We start from the raw sequence: 15294 nt of genomic DNA on the forward strand, positions 1-15294 counted from the left end.
AGGATTCTCAAAATGTCTCAGAGAATATATATTTTCATCCTAAAGTTTGCATAAGTTCTTAGTAAGTTATTTTTAGTTTATTTTCATATCTATTTTATATACATCTAAAGAATATTAACATTGTCTACACATATTTGCGTATATGATTTTGGGTAATTTAATTATTTTATGATATTATATATTTGTAAACCATTACAACTATTAGTGATGGTAAACTTTGCATGGTGATGAACTATTCTAACTATGGTAAACCATTAAAATTATTGGTAATGGTAGACTTTGGTGATGAACCATTGCAACTTTTGGTATTAATAATTATAATTCTTGACTAACTATCGTAATGTTTGGTTGTTGACCATTGCAATCTTTAACTCTTTATAAGGAGTTTTAATATTGACATTTGACAATCATAATTAAATCTAAATAGTGAAATAAAAAGATATCCATTTTGAATTGAATATTAAATATCTTGAAGAAAAAATATAAATACGCAAAATTTTAGTTATTATTCATGTATATTAGCCAATAACATAATGCAAATTTGATTGTCGTATCCTACAAAAGATCTTTTCTTATTATATATTATTTTTATCAATAATAGGTAATAATAAATTTTCAAAATTCTTAAATAACTTAACTAAACGGATAATGAAACATATATCTTATTTGGTATTGACATATTTCTAATTATATTACAACCAAAAATATAAAATATATATTTTTAGTATTAAAAAAATATAGTTGTATACAACATAATTTTGTAATACATATATTTTCTCAAAAACAATTGTAAGCAGTTTTTATAAAAGGTTATTTTATAAAAATAAAGCATATTTATTTTTATAAAATAAGTTCTCGTGCGACATTGCACGGGTTTCTTACCTAGTGACTCTAATAAGCAGTACAGTAAAAAGTATTACTTAGACAAACCATGAATTTTAACAAAAATAAAATCTTGCATCATCCATCATTCTATGTCACCCATCTGGTGCACTGCTGATAGTATGCAAAAGAAACTAACAGGCAAGAAAAGAATAGAAAACCAAGACAAGCCACAAAACAAGAAAGCAAACAAGTAAACATCTAACTTTACAAAACATGAGTAAACTGTTCACCATGTTGGCAATCAAAATACTTAATCACCTCCGCATCCGCCTCCACCACCACCATCTCCAACACCGCCACCACCTCCTCCCCCTCCTCCACAACCACCACCACCTCCTCCTCCTCCTCCTCCTCCCCCACAACCACCACCTCCTCCACTACCGCCACTTCCTCCCCCTCCCCCACAACCTCCACCTCCACAACCACCAGAACTACCATAGATAACGGCTCCAGCAACTGATATGGCAGTGCCAGTGCCTGTCAGAATGACAAGATCTCCATCTTTGGTTCTATACACAGGCGTCCGGAGCTGCAGTGGCTGTGGTGGCCGTGGTAGAGGAGGCGGTGGAGAGGGAAGCTTAGTATTGCGGGTGATGATGCAGCCTATGGTTATAACCACCACTGCTAAAACAGCGCAGACAACAACTCAGATGACTAAGTTCTGTTGTGAAACTAAAGAATATAATCTGTGTATTCTTGTTTCTGTATTATTCATAAACATAAGGAGCCCTTTATATATAGGAAATTACACCGTCATAGAATAATGGAAAGACTAGAATATGGAAATACAAATATGGAAATAGCACAAATCATACACCAATAAGGAAAAAGAAACTAGGGTTTGTCTCTCTCTCTAGCCGCCGGCTCTCTCTTTCTCTCTCTAGGGCGCTGCCGTCTCTCTCTCTCTCTAGGGCGCGGCCGTCTCTCTCTCTCTCTCTAAGTATGGGCCGGTTATGGACCGGGCCGGTTATGGACCGGGCCGGTTATGGACCGGGCCGGTTATGGACATCCACAATATGATTTATAACACTCTCCCTTGGATGCCATAACCATACAGAGTTTGTAATACGCTTTAGATGTTGCCTCATTAAAACCTTACCAGGAAAATCCAGTGGGACAAAACCATGGTGAAGGAAAAAGAGTACAACACGTATTACTCCCCCTGTTCTGAACATCACTGAATGTCTTTCAGTCTACGCATCCCAATCTGATGCGTAAGCTTTCTGAACGTGCAGGTAGGAAGTGATTTGGTGAACAGGTCGGCTGAGTTGTCACTGGAACGCACTTGGACGACTTGGACCTCGCCGGCTTTCTGAAGCTCGTGCGTGAAGAAGAACTTAGGCAATATGTGCTTCGTCCGGTCTCCTTTGATGTAGTCATCCTTAAGCTGAGCAATGCAAGCTGCATTGTCCTCATACATCATGGTTGGTGCGTCCTTTCCTTCGGACATCCCACAATCAACTCGAACATGTTGGGTCATGGACCTCAACCAAACACATTCGCGGCTGGCTTCATGTATTGCCAAGATCTCCGAATGGTTTGAAGATGTGGCCACGATCGTCTGCTTCATGGAACGCCATGATATGGCAGTTCCACCATGTGTAAACACATAACCTGTCTGTGATCGAGCATTGTGAGGATCCGAGAGATAACCTGCATCAGCTAAGCCAACTAATCCTTCTTTGTTATGGTTAGTATAAAATAAATCCAAGTCTTTCGTTCCTTGCAGGTAACGAAGAATATGCTTAATCTCGTTTCAGTGCCTTTGGGTTGGACAAGAGCTAAACCTAGATAGTAGGTTCACGAAAAAACATATATCTGGTCGTGTGTGGCTAGCCAGATACATCAAAGCTCCTATGGCACTGAGATATGGCACTTCGGGACCAAGGACATCTTCATCGTCCATCTTAGGACGGAACAGATCAGTGTCCAGGCCGAGGTACCTCACGACCATGGGGCTAGATAATGGGTGAGACTCGGTCATATTGAATCTCTTGAGTACTTTTTGTGTATATGTCATTTGATGCACAAGGATTCCATCTCTTATGGACTCAAACAGAACTTTGTTTTTCCTAGATCTTATATCTCGAATTCTTTCTTAAGATATTCAACTGTTTGGGAGATTTCTCCAGAGGTTCCTAGGATATTCAAATTATCAACATACACTGCTACAATCACAAAGTCCTGGCCAAATTTCTTTATAAAGATACAAGGGCTGATCGGATCATTCTTGCATCCTTCTCTCACTTAGCCTATTGTACCACATTCGACCTGATTGTTTCAATCCATAAAGTGACTTATTCAACTTTATACAGTGTTTTTCTCGAGTACTCGATTTGTTTTTCAACTTTATACCCTCTGGTACTTTCACAAAAATTTCATTATCCAGTGGCCCATATAAATATGCAGTTACAACATCCATTAACCACAAGTCTAATTTCTCTCTTATAGCCAGATTTATCAGGAATCTAAAAGTAGTAGCATCCACCACAGGGGAGTATATCTCCTCATAATCTATTCCTGGTCTCTGTGAGAATCCTTGTGCATCAAGTCGTGCTTTATATCTCACAACTTCACCATGTTCATTTCTTTTCCTCACAAAGACCCACTTATAGCCGACTGGTTTAACATCATATGGTGTCCGGACTATTGGTCCAAAGACATCTCTCTTCTTTAAAGAGTTTAACTCCACGTTTATAGTTTCTTTCCATTTGATCCAATCTGATCGTTGAGTGCACTCTAAGATAGACATGGGTTCATGATCCTCATTATCATCCATGATTTCAAGTGCTACATTGCATGCAAATATATCATCAGTGTCGACATTCTTTCTGTTCCATTGTATCCCAGACAAGACATAATTTATTGAGATCTCATTATTATCAGGGCCTTCAGTACCTTGAATCTTGGCGTCCCAAGAATCAGTGTTAGATACATCAGGGCCGGCCGCATCAAAGATCTTATGATCGGCGGCGATCGCTATTAGGGTTTTGGGATCGGCCGCGGCTAAGTCCAGGGATTTAGGAACGGCCGCGGTCGCGTCTAGGGTTTCAACAACCTCGGTTTCATTCTCTGCAGCTTTCTTAGTTTTCCGAGGGTTCTTATCTTTGGAACCTATTGGTCTACCATGTTTCAAACGTTTTCTAGAAGCAACATGATTGTGTCCCTCTTGAACATCAATTCGAATTGGTGCATTAGCAGCTGGTATATATGACTTAGTCACTCTTTTCGGGTCAGCAAAGGAATCTGGCAATTGATTAGCTAGCTTTTGTAAATGTATAATCTTTTGGACTTTTAAATCACATTCCTGAGTCCGAGGATCTTGCCAAGATAAGGATGTTTGATTCCATGTAATTTCTTTTACCATCTTACTGCTATCTCCCCCTAATGTTGGATGTTCGGATTCATCAAAGTGACAATCCGCATACCTGGCCTTAAACAAATCACCCGTAGTTGGCTCAAGGTATTTTATAATCGTGGGAGAATCATATCCAACATATATCCTCATCCTCCTTTGAGGTCCAATCTTTGTTCTCTGTGGTGGTGCGATTGGCACATAGACGGCACAGCCAAATGTCTTAAGATGGGATATGTCTGGCTCATGACCCTTAAGCAATTGTAATGGAGAATATATATGTTCACTAGACGGTCTTATACGAATCAGTTCGGCCGCGTGCAAGACCGCATGTCCCCAAGCTGAAACCGGAATGGTATAGCTATTAGCTGAATTCGTTTAATGAATGATTCTGCCAAGCCGTTCTGTGTATGTACATGTGTCACGGAGTGTTCCACACTTACCCCCATGGACATACAGTAATCATTAAATGCTTGGGACGTGAACTCACCAGCCCAACACTTTCTCTTTCAAAGTATGGCCGTTTGTATTCAAAATCAACTTTCGCATCATGGTCGAACCGGGATGACCAAGCCGGTCATGCCAGAAAGTAAAATTCTCGGTGGCCACACGGTTTAATATGGCATTAGCCTCTATCATACCGACCTTAGCATAGTACAGGCCAGTAGAGAGTGCATGTATAATCTCTAGGATTTTCTTATAGCATTGGCCGATCTCAATGATCTGAAGGAACTCTTTGTTTCCTTCGCCCTTAATCTCAATATGAAAGCCATTCATTCGAATGTCTTTAAAGCTCATAGGCTTCTGTTAGAATGATACTTTAGAGACTTCTTTTATAAAAACTTTCATTCATTAAGATTCAAAACAAGTTCAAAGAAATCAAAACATAGAAAACACAAAGCAAAGAACACCAAAAACATAGATGGCCGAAATCAACTTTGATCTTTTAAACAATTAGACGTTTCATACTCCATGAGATCATCTCGTTCATGATTGAAATCTTCTTCACCATCTTGATAAGTCATGTGAGCTTCATGATTCTTCCCTTTCAAACTCTCTTGATAGAGGTCAACGAGATGTTTGGGAGTCCTACATGTCTTAGCCCAATGATTACCCATACCACATCTATGACACACTGATTTGGTCGAGTTTTGTAGCTTGAAAGATGTACCACGGCCTCGGCCATGACCACGGCCTCCATAGGAGTTTCCTTGGCCTCGACCAAACGAGTTTCGGCCTTGACCACCACGTCCATGCCATTTTCCACGACCACGGCCGTGTTGGCTATCACCCTGGACATGGTTCGACTCTTTCTTAGCCTCTACGGCCGTATGTACCTCAGGTAATGGGGTTGTTCCAGGAGGTCTCAATTCACTGTTCATCATCAACAGTTTATTGTTTTGCTTAGCGAGCAAGAGACAAGAGATCAGATTAGCATAAGTAGAGAAGCCCTTCTCACGGTATTGTTGTTGTAACAACACATTGCTTGTATGGAAGGTGAAAAAGGTTTTCTCAAGCATATCCTTATCCGTTATATCCTCACCACACAGTTTCAATTTAGAAACTATCTTAAACAGGGCCGAGTTATACTCGTCCACGGACTTAAAGTTCTGGATTCTGTGATTCCTCCAATCATACATAGTCTTTGGTAATAACACCGTTCTCTGGTGATCATATCTAGTTTTCAACTCTGTCCAAAGGTCTAGAGGATTCTCAATAGTCAAATACTGATCTTTGAGACTCTCAATAAGATGATGGCGTATAATTAATATAGCTCCATATCTATCTTTCTCACTTGCATAATTGCCCTCAGTGATACATTCACCAAGTCCCTTGGATTTTAGGATGATCTTAGCATCAAGTGGCCATTGCAAGTAATTATCTCCGGAGAGATTTAGGACAGCAAAATCCAAGTTGTTGATTTTTGACATCTGAAATCATATGTTTTATAATTTAGATTTTAAAATGTGTTCATGTGAATGCAATCAATATGTTCAATCGATTCGGTTTCTAGGTATGATGCAAACAGATCATTCGTATATGATGCATACATGTTCAATCTTAGCATTCAGATTCTATATGCAATTTCATATGATTATGCATGCATGATACGCTAACAAGCCGCACAGCCAAGAAATATATGATCAATCTTAGCATTCTATATGTTCATGCGGTTTACATCCTACCAATCGAGATCTAATAAGTTCATTCAGATATGATGCATGGACAAGCAGCACGACTAAGAACAAAGGATGCACAATCTTAGCAATTTGTTTCTATATGATCTTAATGCAATCGTTTTATTTCATCTTAGCAAACGGTTTCTAAGTGATCAAGCAATCAAGCAATGCATCAAGGTGTTAATTACTATCAACTTAACGGATCATATTCAATGCGATTAGGGTTTTAAACATATGAACAAAGCCTGTCAGGTTAAGTCTTAAACAGGATGAGAACAATTAACCTAGGTGATTCCTTAATCTTAAAACATTCAATCGGTTCATCAATTTAATCAACCAAATTCAAGTATGAGTTTAGCAAACCTAGAAAAGTAAATCTATGTGATCATATTCAATCAATCAAAACATATTCAATCAAGCAATCAATTTCGATTTCAAAGATTAATTAGGGTTTGGATCGATTTTATGCATAACATGCATTATGCATGCATGCGGCTAGGGATTTAAAGTATTTGGGTTTCGATTTTGATCATTAGATCATTAAGGTTTCGATTCAAAACCATTAAGGTTTCGAATTAGGGTTTATGGTTTCGATTTCAACACATTAAGATTTCGATTTGCTTATTAGTTTCGATTAGGGTTTAAGGTTTTATGGTTTCAATTCATATCAAGGAATCAAAATTCTATTTTGTGTTCAATGATTTCATTAGTTTTTCGAGTTACCTTAACCTCAGATGTGTTGAATGGACCACCAATGAGAAGAGACGCGAGCTGCTATCGAGCTGAGGTCGTCTATCGCGAACGGGAGCAAGCAGCTATCGGGTCGCGTCGAACAGGCTGAGATCGTGTCTCGCGAACAGGCTGAGGTCGCGAGCTGGGGAACGGATCGCGAACGAGAATCGGCTGAGTATCGGGTTTATGGTTCGTGATCGCCGGTAGGGTTTATCGCCGTTAGGGTTAGGGTTTATCATCGGGATTTTAGCTTAGGGTTCTTAGAGTAATCGTGATGATAACGTGTTGTGAAACTAAAGAATAGAATCTGTGTATTCTTGTTTCTGTATTATTCATAAACATAAAGAGTCATTTATATATAGGGAATTACACCGTCATAGAATAAAAGAAGGGAGAATTGGAAAAAGAAGACACTTTCGAAGTTTGTTTGTCAAAATAAGACTTTGGTCGTTTTGGACTGGTTTTGCCCTTGTGTTGTGGAAAAAATAGTAAACTTAGGTAAAAAAATATAAAAAATGTAGAATCATTAGAAACCAAAGTATATATACTTTTATGTTTAAATTTAATTTTTAAAAATTGTGGAACTATGTTTTATTTAATATCAAAGCTATAACAGAATACTTATTCTAGCCATCTACGTAGTCTACAAATCGAATATAAAGTATTGTACATAGGTTTACCTTGGATAGAAAATATAAACTAAACTTTCTTCAATAGTTTACCTTAGCTAGATTTTTTGTCGTAATATTCTATCTTGATATCTTCAGTCTACCTACGGCTTTTTTACATGTTCTATCCTAAAGTCAGTGAAATACCTTTTCTTTTTTACAAGTCATACCTTGTTCTGCCTTTTACTATATAATAGCCTAAGGCAGAATGTAGTTTCCATTCTCTCTACATATTTCTGCCTTACGTATGATGTATATTTTTGCCAAATAAAGTAAAAAAGGAAACTTCCAAATTTCGTGATCATATCTTTCCTAAATATATCCTAACTAAATATTTCCTAAATATCTCCCCCCCCCCCCACGATTTTCTCCCTTTTCTCTTCACACGATCTCTATCTCCCTCGTTCCTTGTTCCTCTCTCTTCTTCATCGACAAAAATCTCTTCTATCAACCAACACAAGATGGTTCTAATCTACGTTAAATCTGGTGTATGGATGTCAAGTTTCAGTGACGAGTGGAGTTTCTTGGCAGACAAACAAAGGCGTGGTCGAATGGTGACATTAGAAACTACTACTTTACTGGAGGAACTCAAGATCATGGTGTGTGAAGATTATGGGGTCGACCCTAATTTGGTTAATGTCAAGTTCAGTTATGAGATGGTCAATCAAAGAGGAAATCCTCCCATTAGTATCAGTAATGATCGACAAGTGTGTAACTTTGTGGGCTACGCAAAGAAGGGTTCCTCTACAACCTTGTGTGTCACGTTCTCTGGTACTGGTACTGGTGTAAAGGAAAAGGAACGAGTCAATATCGATCTGAATAAGAAACCGTGTGATTCAAGTAATGTTGAGGAAGGTGAAGTTCCTGACATAAATCTGGGAGATTTTGCAGAACCATCAACAAAGTGTTGTGATAAAAGGAAGAATCATGTCGTTGAGGATGGCTCCGGTCATGCTGGTTCAAAGAGTGAAAAGTATGGCGATAGTGAAAAGGAAAGCCGAGCTGGGAACACAGATTTCGTGAAGAAAGATCAACTTTTCCGAAGTAAACGTGTCCTAAAGGCAACAATGGAAATTTGGGCGATGAAGAATAATTACGATTTCCTTGTTACCAAATCAACGAAAAAGTGGTGGTCTATACGATGTAAGGATAATACATGCAACTAGACTGTGCGTGCGGAATGTGTTGATGGGTCTACATATTTCATGATTAATAAGTGTGTGGGTATACACTCATGTGCTCCTTCAAAGAAAAACAACTTCGGAAAAACGGCGTCGGTAAGAACTATTGGAAAGCTGATACAACATCGATTTGATGATGCCAATGATGGCCCCAAAGCAAACGACATCATTCAGTTTATGAGGCTAGAACATAGCTGCGAAATTACTTATTGGCACGCTTGGAAAGCTCGTGAGTATGCAATTGCAGCTGTTAGAGGTATACCAGACGAAAGTTATGCAAAGATACCAAAATATTTGCATATGATTAAAGAAGCTAATCCTGGTACACACACTCACTATGAAACTAAGAAGGATGGTAGATTCATGTATCTATTTATGTCGTTTGGGCAATCAGTTAGAGGATTTCACAGTCATATGCGTAGGGTGATTGTTGTTGATGGAACTTTTCTGAAAAATAAATATAAAGGAGTTCTACTTGTTGCTACAGCTGTAGATGGTAACTCCAACTTGTATCCAATTGCATTTGGAGTTGCTGATTCAGAGAATGAAGAATGATGGGAATGAAGAAACGATTTGGCTTTGTTCTTACCCTAAATCGCCATTGGAGGAGCTTCAAGCTTTCGGCGGAGAAGATGAGAGAGGTTCGTTAATCTCTAGGGTAAATCGACTTTTGTTTCTACTTTTTTTATTGTTTTTCCTTTATTTTTACTTTCTGTTTTTACTTTCTGTTTTTACTGTTTGTTTTTTTGTTTTTTTAAAAGTGGTTAAATATATTTCGAAATATTAATATTAATTATATAAATCTTAACTATGCTAATTTGAGGGCAATATGGTATTTAAAAAATTATAAATCCTACTTACCTAAAGAATTTTCAAAAAGTCATATTCTGACAAATCGAAGTATAAAATGTCTTTATTTTCCAATTTTCTCATAAAAGAAAGGCTAGAATATGGAAATACAAATATGGAAAGAGTACAAATCATAAACCTATAAGGAAAAGAAAACTAGGGTTTGTCTCTCTCTCTAGCCGCCGGCTCTCTCTCTCTCTAGGGCGCGGCTGTCTCTCTCTCTAATTATGGACCGGTTATGGATCGGGCCGGTTATGGACATCCACAATATGATTTATAACAAGTTATACATTTTCTCAAGTTTCTTCCCTCATTTCTTGAATGAAACTAATGGAACTATTGACGTACTCTATAAATACTCCCTTGTAATTTATAAACTCATTTTTATATAGAAAGCTTGACCAAGGTTATTTAGTCTTACAAGAAACTCGTAACAACAATAAATGGAGACTCATTCTCCAGCCTCATTCATAACAATCTTATATCTAGGCGAAACTATTGACCATTGACATATATAGTCTAGTTTATCATGACCTGGTTTGAAGACAAGCAAGCTTTTGACAAAGTGTAGTACTCTTATACAAAGTGTAGTACCCTTCCACTTTCTGTCTACAGTAGAACACAACATATACATTACACAATTAGAAGGGGAAGAAAAGCCAAGGAGATATATGGAACAAATAGAATATGTTTTTGAATGATGCAAGCGAATCAGGGTTAATCATATCTTGAAGGTGAACGTGAATCATATGACCTGTGTGAACCATGAGAACTCTGTGAACCTCAAGCGTTTAATCTTGGAAGATGAAACTGATGATATTGAGGCTGTGGTTCCATCGGCTGTCTGAGATTCCTGCAGTTCGTGACCGTGACCGTGACCTGTAAGTTTAGCTCTGGAAGACGCTGCAGATTCTGACAGTCATTGATTCTCAGGTTTCTTAGAGCGTTCGGACCAAACGAATGCTCCTTCGATAGCTGCAAAGACTGCAGAGATATGCAGTTATCAAACTCAAGCGTGTGGAGGCTGGCGAAATGGCTTAAAGGAAATGTAACGAGAGAGTCACAGCTGCTTTTTATGCTTAGCATTTGAAGATTCCTGTAGCTGTACTCGTGGTGGTCTGGCTGGAAATCTAAGACCCCACATTTGTGGATATGAAGAGATATCAGAGAAGGAAGAAAAGTCGGTAGATTCCCGGTTAGCTCCGGACATCTCAATATGGAAAGTTTCTTGAGAGAAGGGAATAAGTCTCCTTTGGTGACCCTTATGTCTGACCAGTCTTCCAAATCCGGCAGGTTATCAAACCGCAGCGTTTCAAGTGACTTAAACGGCTGTTGGTCTCGATCGCGCAGTGATGGACTTGAGTAGAACCCGGAACCTATGCTTCTAAGCCCGACCATTCCTGAAATGTAAAGCTCTTTGAGGCCTGGTAGTTGACCAAAAGATGGCAAGGAGGAACAGTTTCGACATTCTCTGAGGCGTATGCACACAACTCTTGAGAACGAGGAATCGCATAGCCAATCTGGAAACTTTTTTCCGTTGTATCTCTCAATGGCGAGCTTCTCGATACGACGATGTGGGCGTAACTTCTCAAAGACCTCAGCTTCATTCTGCGTCCGGTGAGGATTTGTGTAGTTCTCTGAGCTACTAGATCCAGTTCTCCAGACAAAATCTATCTCCTTCAGATGTTTCTTGCTGTCTAAATTTGCTCCTGCAGCATCAGCAACATCCACAACTCGCTGTAGCTCGACAATTCTAAGTTTGCCATGGAGTTCATCGAGTTCTCCAAGTTCACAAATCCTTGCGCCATCACTAGCACTCACGAAGAAAGTTGTTAGAGTCTGGAGGCTCTTCAATCTACCAAATCTTTTCGGCATTTGTTTTAGCTTCGTCCCAATCAGATCAAGATACCGCAGATTGATGAGGTTGCAGATGTCTGTAGGTAGGTCCTTCAGACTGGAACAGTAGGCCAAAAGAAGTGTCTGGAGGTTATACATATAACAAAGGGACTTCGGAAGCTTCTCGAGTTCAGTGCGAGAGAGATCCAAGAACCGGGCATGGCTTAAGTTCCTGGAAAAGTCTGAAGGCAGCCTTGAGATCTTGTAATGTGACAAAGACAAAACACGCAAGCGGGTAAGCGTTGGAAGTAGCTTCTCGCTGACCATTGTATCTAAGCAGCATGACCGCGAAGAATTTGTGAGGCTGAGTGGTAGAAAAGTTCTGAGAAACTTGACCTCACGAAGAGCTTCAAACCTCATAGGTTCACCATAATTATCTCGTAGGTAGGATAGATACCTAGTCTTTTCTGAAACATGAAGTCTGCAACCGTTTTCAAACTTGGAGCTGAACTCTCCTGAAGCAAACTGAGAAAGCTCATTGATAAAGTCATGCATCATGTAACTCGTCTTGGTCTTTTGGAAAAGCGACCTTGATTCTAGTTCTGAAAAGTACTCACCCCCAAGCTCTTCTAGGTTCTTACTGCTTCTCGTCTGCTGCAAGAAACCTTCTGCCATCCACAGAAGAACTACCCTTTCCTTCTCAAACGCGTGCCCTTTGGGAAATATAGAGCAATAGGCAAAACATCGTTTCAAGTGAGCTGGAAGATAGTAGTAGCTTACCCGTAAAACTGGAAGTAGATTGCTCTTATCAGCGGGAAGATCCCAAATCCTGCTGCTTAGAACTCTCTCCCATTCTACGACGTTGCCTTCAAACCGTAAAACACCACCAAGTGTTTTCGCAGCCAAGGGCAAGCCGTGGCACTTGTACACTATCCTTTCCGCAAGATCTCCAATTTCTTGATCTAAGCACGGATCTTGATTAGGGAAAACAGTTCTCATAAACAGTGACCAGCAATCCCCATCAGATAATGGCTTAAGGTTGTGTACATGAACAGAACACATAATGGATGCAACGCGCTGACTTCGTGTTGTCACAATAATCCGGCTCCCTTGAGCAGCTGATGTGAAGGGCTGGCGTAGAAGATCCCAATCCGCAAAATTTTCATTCCACAGATCATCTAGAACAAGCAGAAACGGTCCTATTAACCTCTCCTTCAATTTAACTTGAAGTACATCCAGGTCGGTGAACTCGCAAGGCCGGGAAGTAACGGATTCATAAACCTTTTTGGTGATCGTGAAAACGTCAAACTCCTCTGAGACATGAGCCCAGACCCTAGTTCCAAAATGATTCTGAACACGATGATCATTGTATAGGAGTTGTGAAAGTGTAGTTTTGCCAACCCCACCAATTCCAACAATAGCTACAACGGTTGTCCCACTATCCTCCCCGTTCTCAGGAATCAAGAATCTCATGATCTCATCTTTATCATCATCTCTACCAACCACTTCAGATTCATCCACAAGAGATGTAGTTGGCAACCTTTGTTTGGGTGTCATTGCAGTTATCTCTTTCAAACCCAAGATATTTCTTTGCGAGGCTAAACGCTCGAGCCTCATCGTGACCTTCTCGAGCCTGGTCTCCAAATGATCACTGTTCCTTTCCAAAAAATCTCCCAGGGTTCTGACACGAAGCTGTCTCAGCCTATTGGAAGAAGATTCAGCTCCTATGTTGAGACGCAGAGCTTCTGTAGCAATATCATCAAGAGCATCCTCAGCATGGTAAACAACATCTCTCAGCTCGTTGACCCATTTTTCCACCGACGGGTTTGTAATCTGTTTCTCCTCCGCATCAATCAGCACCGCACTTATTGTCAACAAAGCAATGTTGAGCCTCTCTAGTACACACTCGTTCAGTTCTCGCCTCTTGAAGAAGGACTTGAAAGGACCGGACATCAGTGTCTGGAAGAGAGCTTGTAAAAAAGCCGAGAGAACCATCTCTCCTACAATCATCTTGTCTGTCTTTGCACACACAAAGCCCTCTGGTAAAACAAGACAAACAAGAGAAGAAATCAAGAATTTGAAGATTTATGTCTCAGGAAATCAATAACTTCACAGCAGGATATTTATTTTTCAGTTTACATTCGCAAAATCAAATATTCCATTAAGTAAGAAATTACGAGGCAAGTGGTAGGAAAAATCAGAGAAATTAACATTAACTAAACTTGATAAAACACCGAAGTATATTCTACCTTCACCAAGTGAAACTACCACGAAAATGACTAGAAGTTGCCTGCATTTTCATATAGAAACTTGAAGATGTGATCAAAAGGACCAAAACTTACATGAAGAATGAATTAGTCAGAACTTATAAAGAATGAATTAGTCAAAATTGTTTACTTCAGATAAAAAAAAAGCAGAGGAATTCGCCGAGGAGACTTGAAAAACTACTCAGCAAATTCTGTTAAGAAACATACCTATAACAGTTTTTTTTTTTTTTTTTTTTCAACTACCTATAACAGTTTAATAAACAGGTAAGAGACGACTTCAAATTAAAAAAAACTGCATCTTCCCCAAACGAACAAAATATTAAATTCGAGAATGATTCTCTTATGAGCTGGCACGAAACTGTCTTGGTCTACCAACGGAGACAAAGTCAATCTTACAAGGTAACACACACAAATGCAAAACCGTGTTAAATCAACGGATGTACATTTTTGGAGTCTTCGTAAAAGTTTACTTAGGCCTTTAAATGTTTTTGTCTTCTATAGGGTCAAGGCGTGACGGGTCTACAGTATCCTTCTGGAGCGCTATTGGCTTAAGCACAACCGAGATTAGACATGTAGATCTAAAGGATTAAACTTTTAAACTGTGTTAAACATCACGACTCAAAAGATATTTTATGAGAAAAGTAGTCTTAACTCAAATTTTCTATACCATCTGTCAAATCCTTAACAGATCATTTACATCAATTAGAGAAGATAATAAAATAGATGGTGTAAAATACAAGAAAACTTACGTCTTGTGGTATTTATTGGTTGAACCGAGACATTGGCAGGACCTTTTCTTCCCTGAGCTTTCTTAAGGCTGAATATTATGCAGCCAAACCCTTTTTCGCTTCCTCGTCTGATCTAATTGCTACACATAGCTCCAAAAATCCAGACACAAGGCTGAACAAGAGAAAAAAAGGAGAATAAGAAGACAAAGAAGCGTTAAAATTCTGCTTCACCCTGTGTTTGGAAATAGGGAAGAGGAAAGGAGACAACACAAGAGAAAGATAGAACTCATAGTGCAGGTCAGATTCACCTTATTTCTTTCTTCATGTGTCCTCTTTTTCTTGAATTTAACTCATTGAATGCTCCATGACCCCTGCAAGGAAATTTTAAATAATAGTTTCGAAAATGGAGATGTATTTATAACAGTTCTAGGAAAAATGTCTGTAAACTTATGAATCATAATCTCCAAAATATTGACATTATTATCAATTGCCGCAGGCCAGCTGACGAATTGCATAAAGAACAGCAAGTCAACAAACGCTTTGCTTATTCCAATAATTGGCTTGCGTTTTACCTAAGTAACTTGTCGCATCTCCTTGGCTCCAACAAGTTACG

At 39.1% G+C, this 15294-nt stretch overlaps 3 protein-coding genes across 5 annotated transcripts; all 3 read right to left on the reverse strand.

Moving 5' to 3' along the window:
* Positions 1–281: 281 nt before the first annotated feature.
* Positions 282–5622, reverse strand: LOC106410581 (protein FAM98B-like). Its single transcript, XM_048757582.1, has 2 exons — positions 5412–5622; positions 282–1533 (listed from the first exon to the last, which is right to left on the reverse strand). The coding sequence occupies exons 1-2, from the start codon at positions 5620–5622 to the stop codon at positions 1136–1138; spliced, it is 609 nt and encodes a 202-aa protein (XP_048613539.1). The 3' UTR covers positions 282–1135.
* A 4659-nt stretch (positions 5623–10281) lies between these two features.
* Positions 10282–15040, reverse strand: LOC106410595 (putative disease resistance RPP13-like protein 1). Of its 3 annotated transcripts, XM_048756969.1 has the most exons (4): positions 14990–15040; positions 14703–14853; positions 13936–13976; positions 10282–13725 (listed from the first exon to the last, which is right to left on the reverse strand). In XM_048756969.1, the coding sequence occupies exon 4, from the start codon at positions 13694–13696 to the stop codon at positions 10634–10636; it is 3063 nt and encodes a 1020-aa protein (XP_048612926.1). In that variant the 5' UTR covers positions 13697–13725; positions 13936–13976; positions 14703–14853; positions 14990–15040; the 3' UTR covers positions 10282–10633. The 3 variants fall into 3 exon arrangements, with proteins under 3 accessions (XP_048612926.1, XP_048612927.1, XP_048612925.1); XM_048756970.1 differs by lacking the exons at positions 14703–14853; positions 14990–15040 and adding an exon at positions 14084–14686; XM_048756968.1 differs by lacking the exons at positions 13936–13976; positions 14990–15040.
* LOC111207954 lies at positions 14699–15271 on the reverse strand. The gene is given in 2 exon segments (XM_048757583.1): positions 14699–14821; positions 15263–15271. Coding segments are annotated over 2 exon segments (132 nt in total).
* Positions 15272–15294: the final 23 nt, after the last annotated feature.

This window comes from Brassica napus, chromosome C5, assembly GCF_020379485.1.
Source record: "Brassica napus cultivar Da-Ae chromosome C5, Da-Ae, whole genome shotgun sequence".
In the NCBI taxonomy this organism is placed as follows: Eukaryota; Viridiplantae; Streptophyta; class Magnoliopsida; order Brassicales; family Brassicaceae; genus Brassica; species Brassica napus.

Bases quoted from the DNA above. Each gene is read 5' to 3' on its own strand.
- LOC106410581 (XM_048757582.1), bottom strand. From the start codon at position 5,622: ATGAACAGTGAATTGAGACCTCCTGGAACAACCCCATTACCTGAGGTA. The intron at 1,534-5,411 runs GTACATCTTTCA...ACTTAGTCATCT, and splicing joins TGGTCATGGCCGAGGCCGTG to GAGTTGTTGTCTGCGCTGTT.
- LOC106410595 (XM_048756969.1), bottom strand. From the start codon at position 13,696: ATGATTGTAGGAGAGATGGTTCTCTCGGCTTTTTTACAAGCTCTCTTC.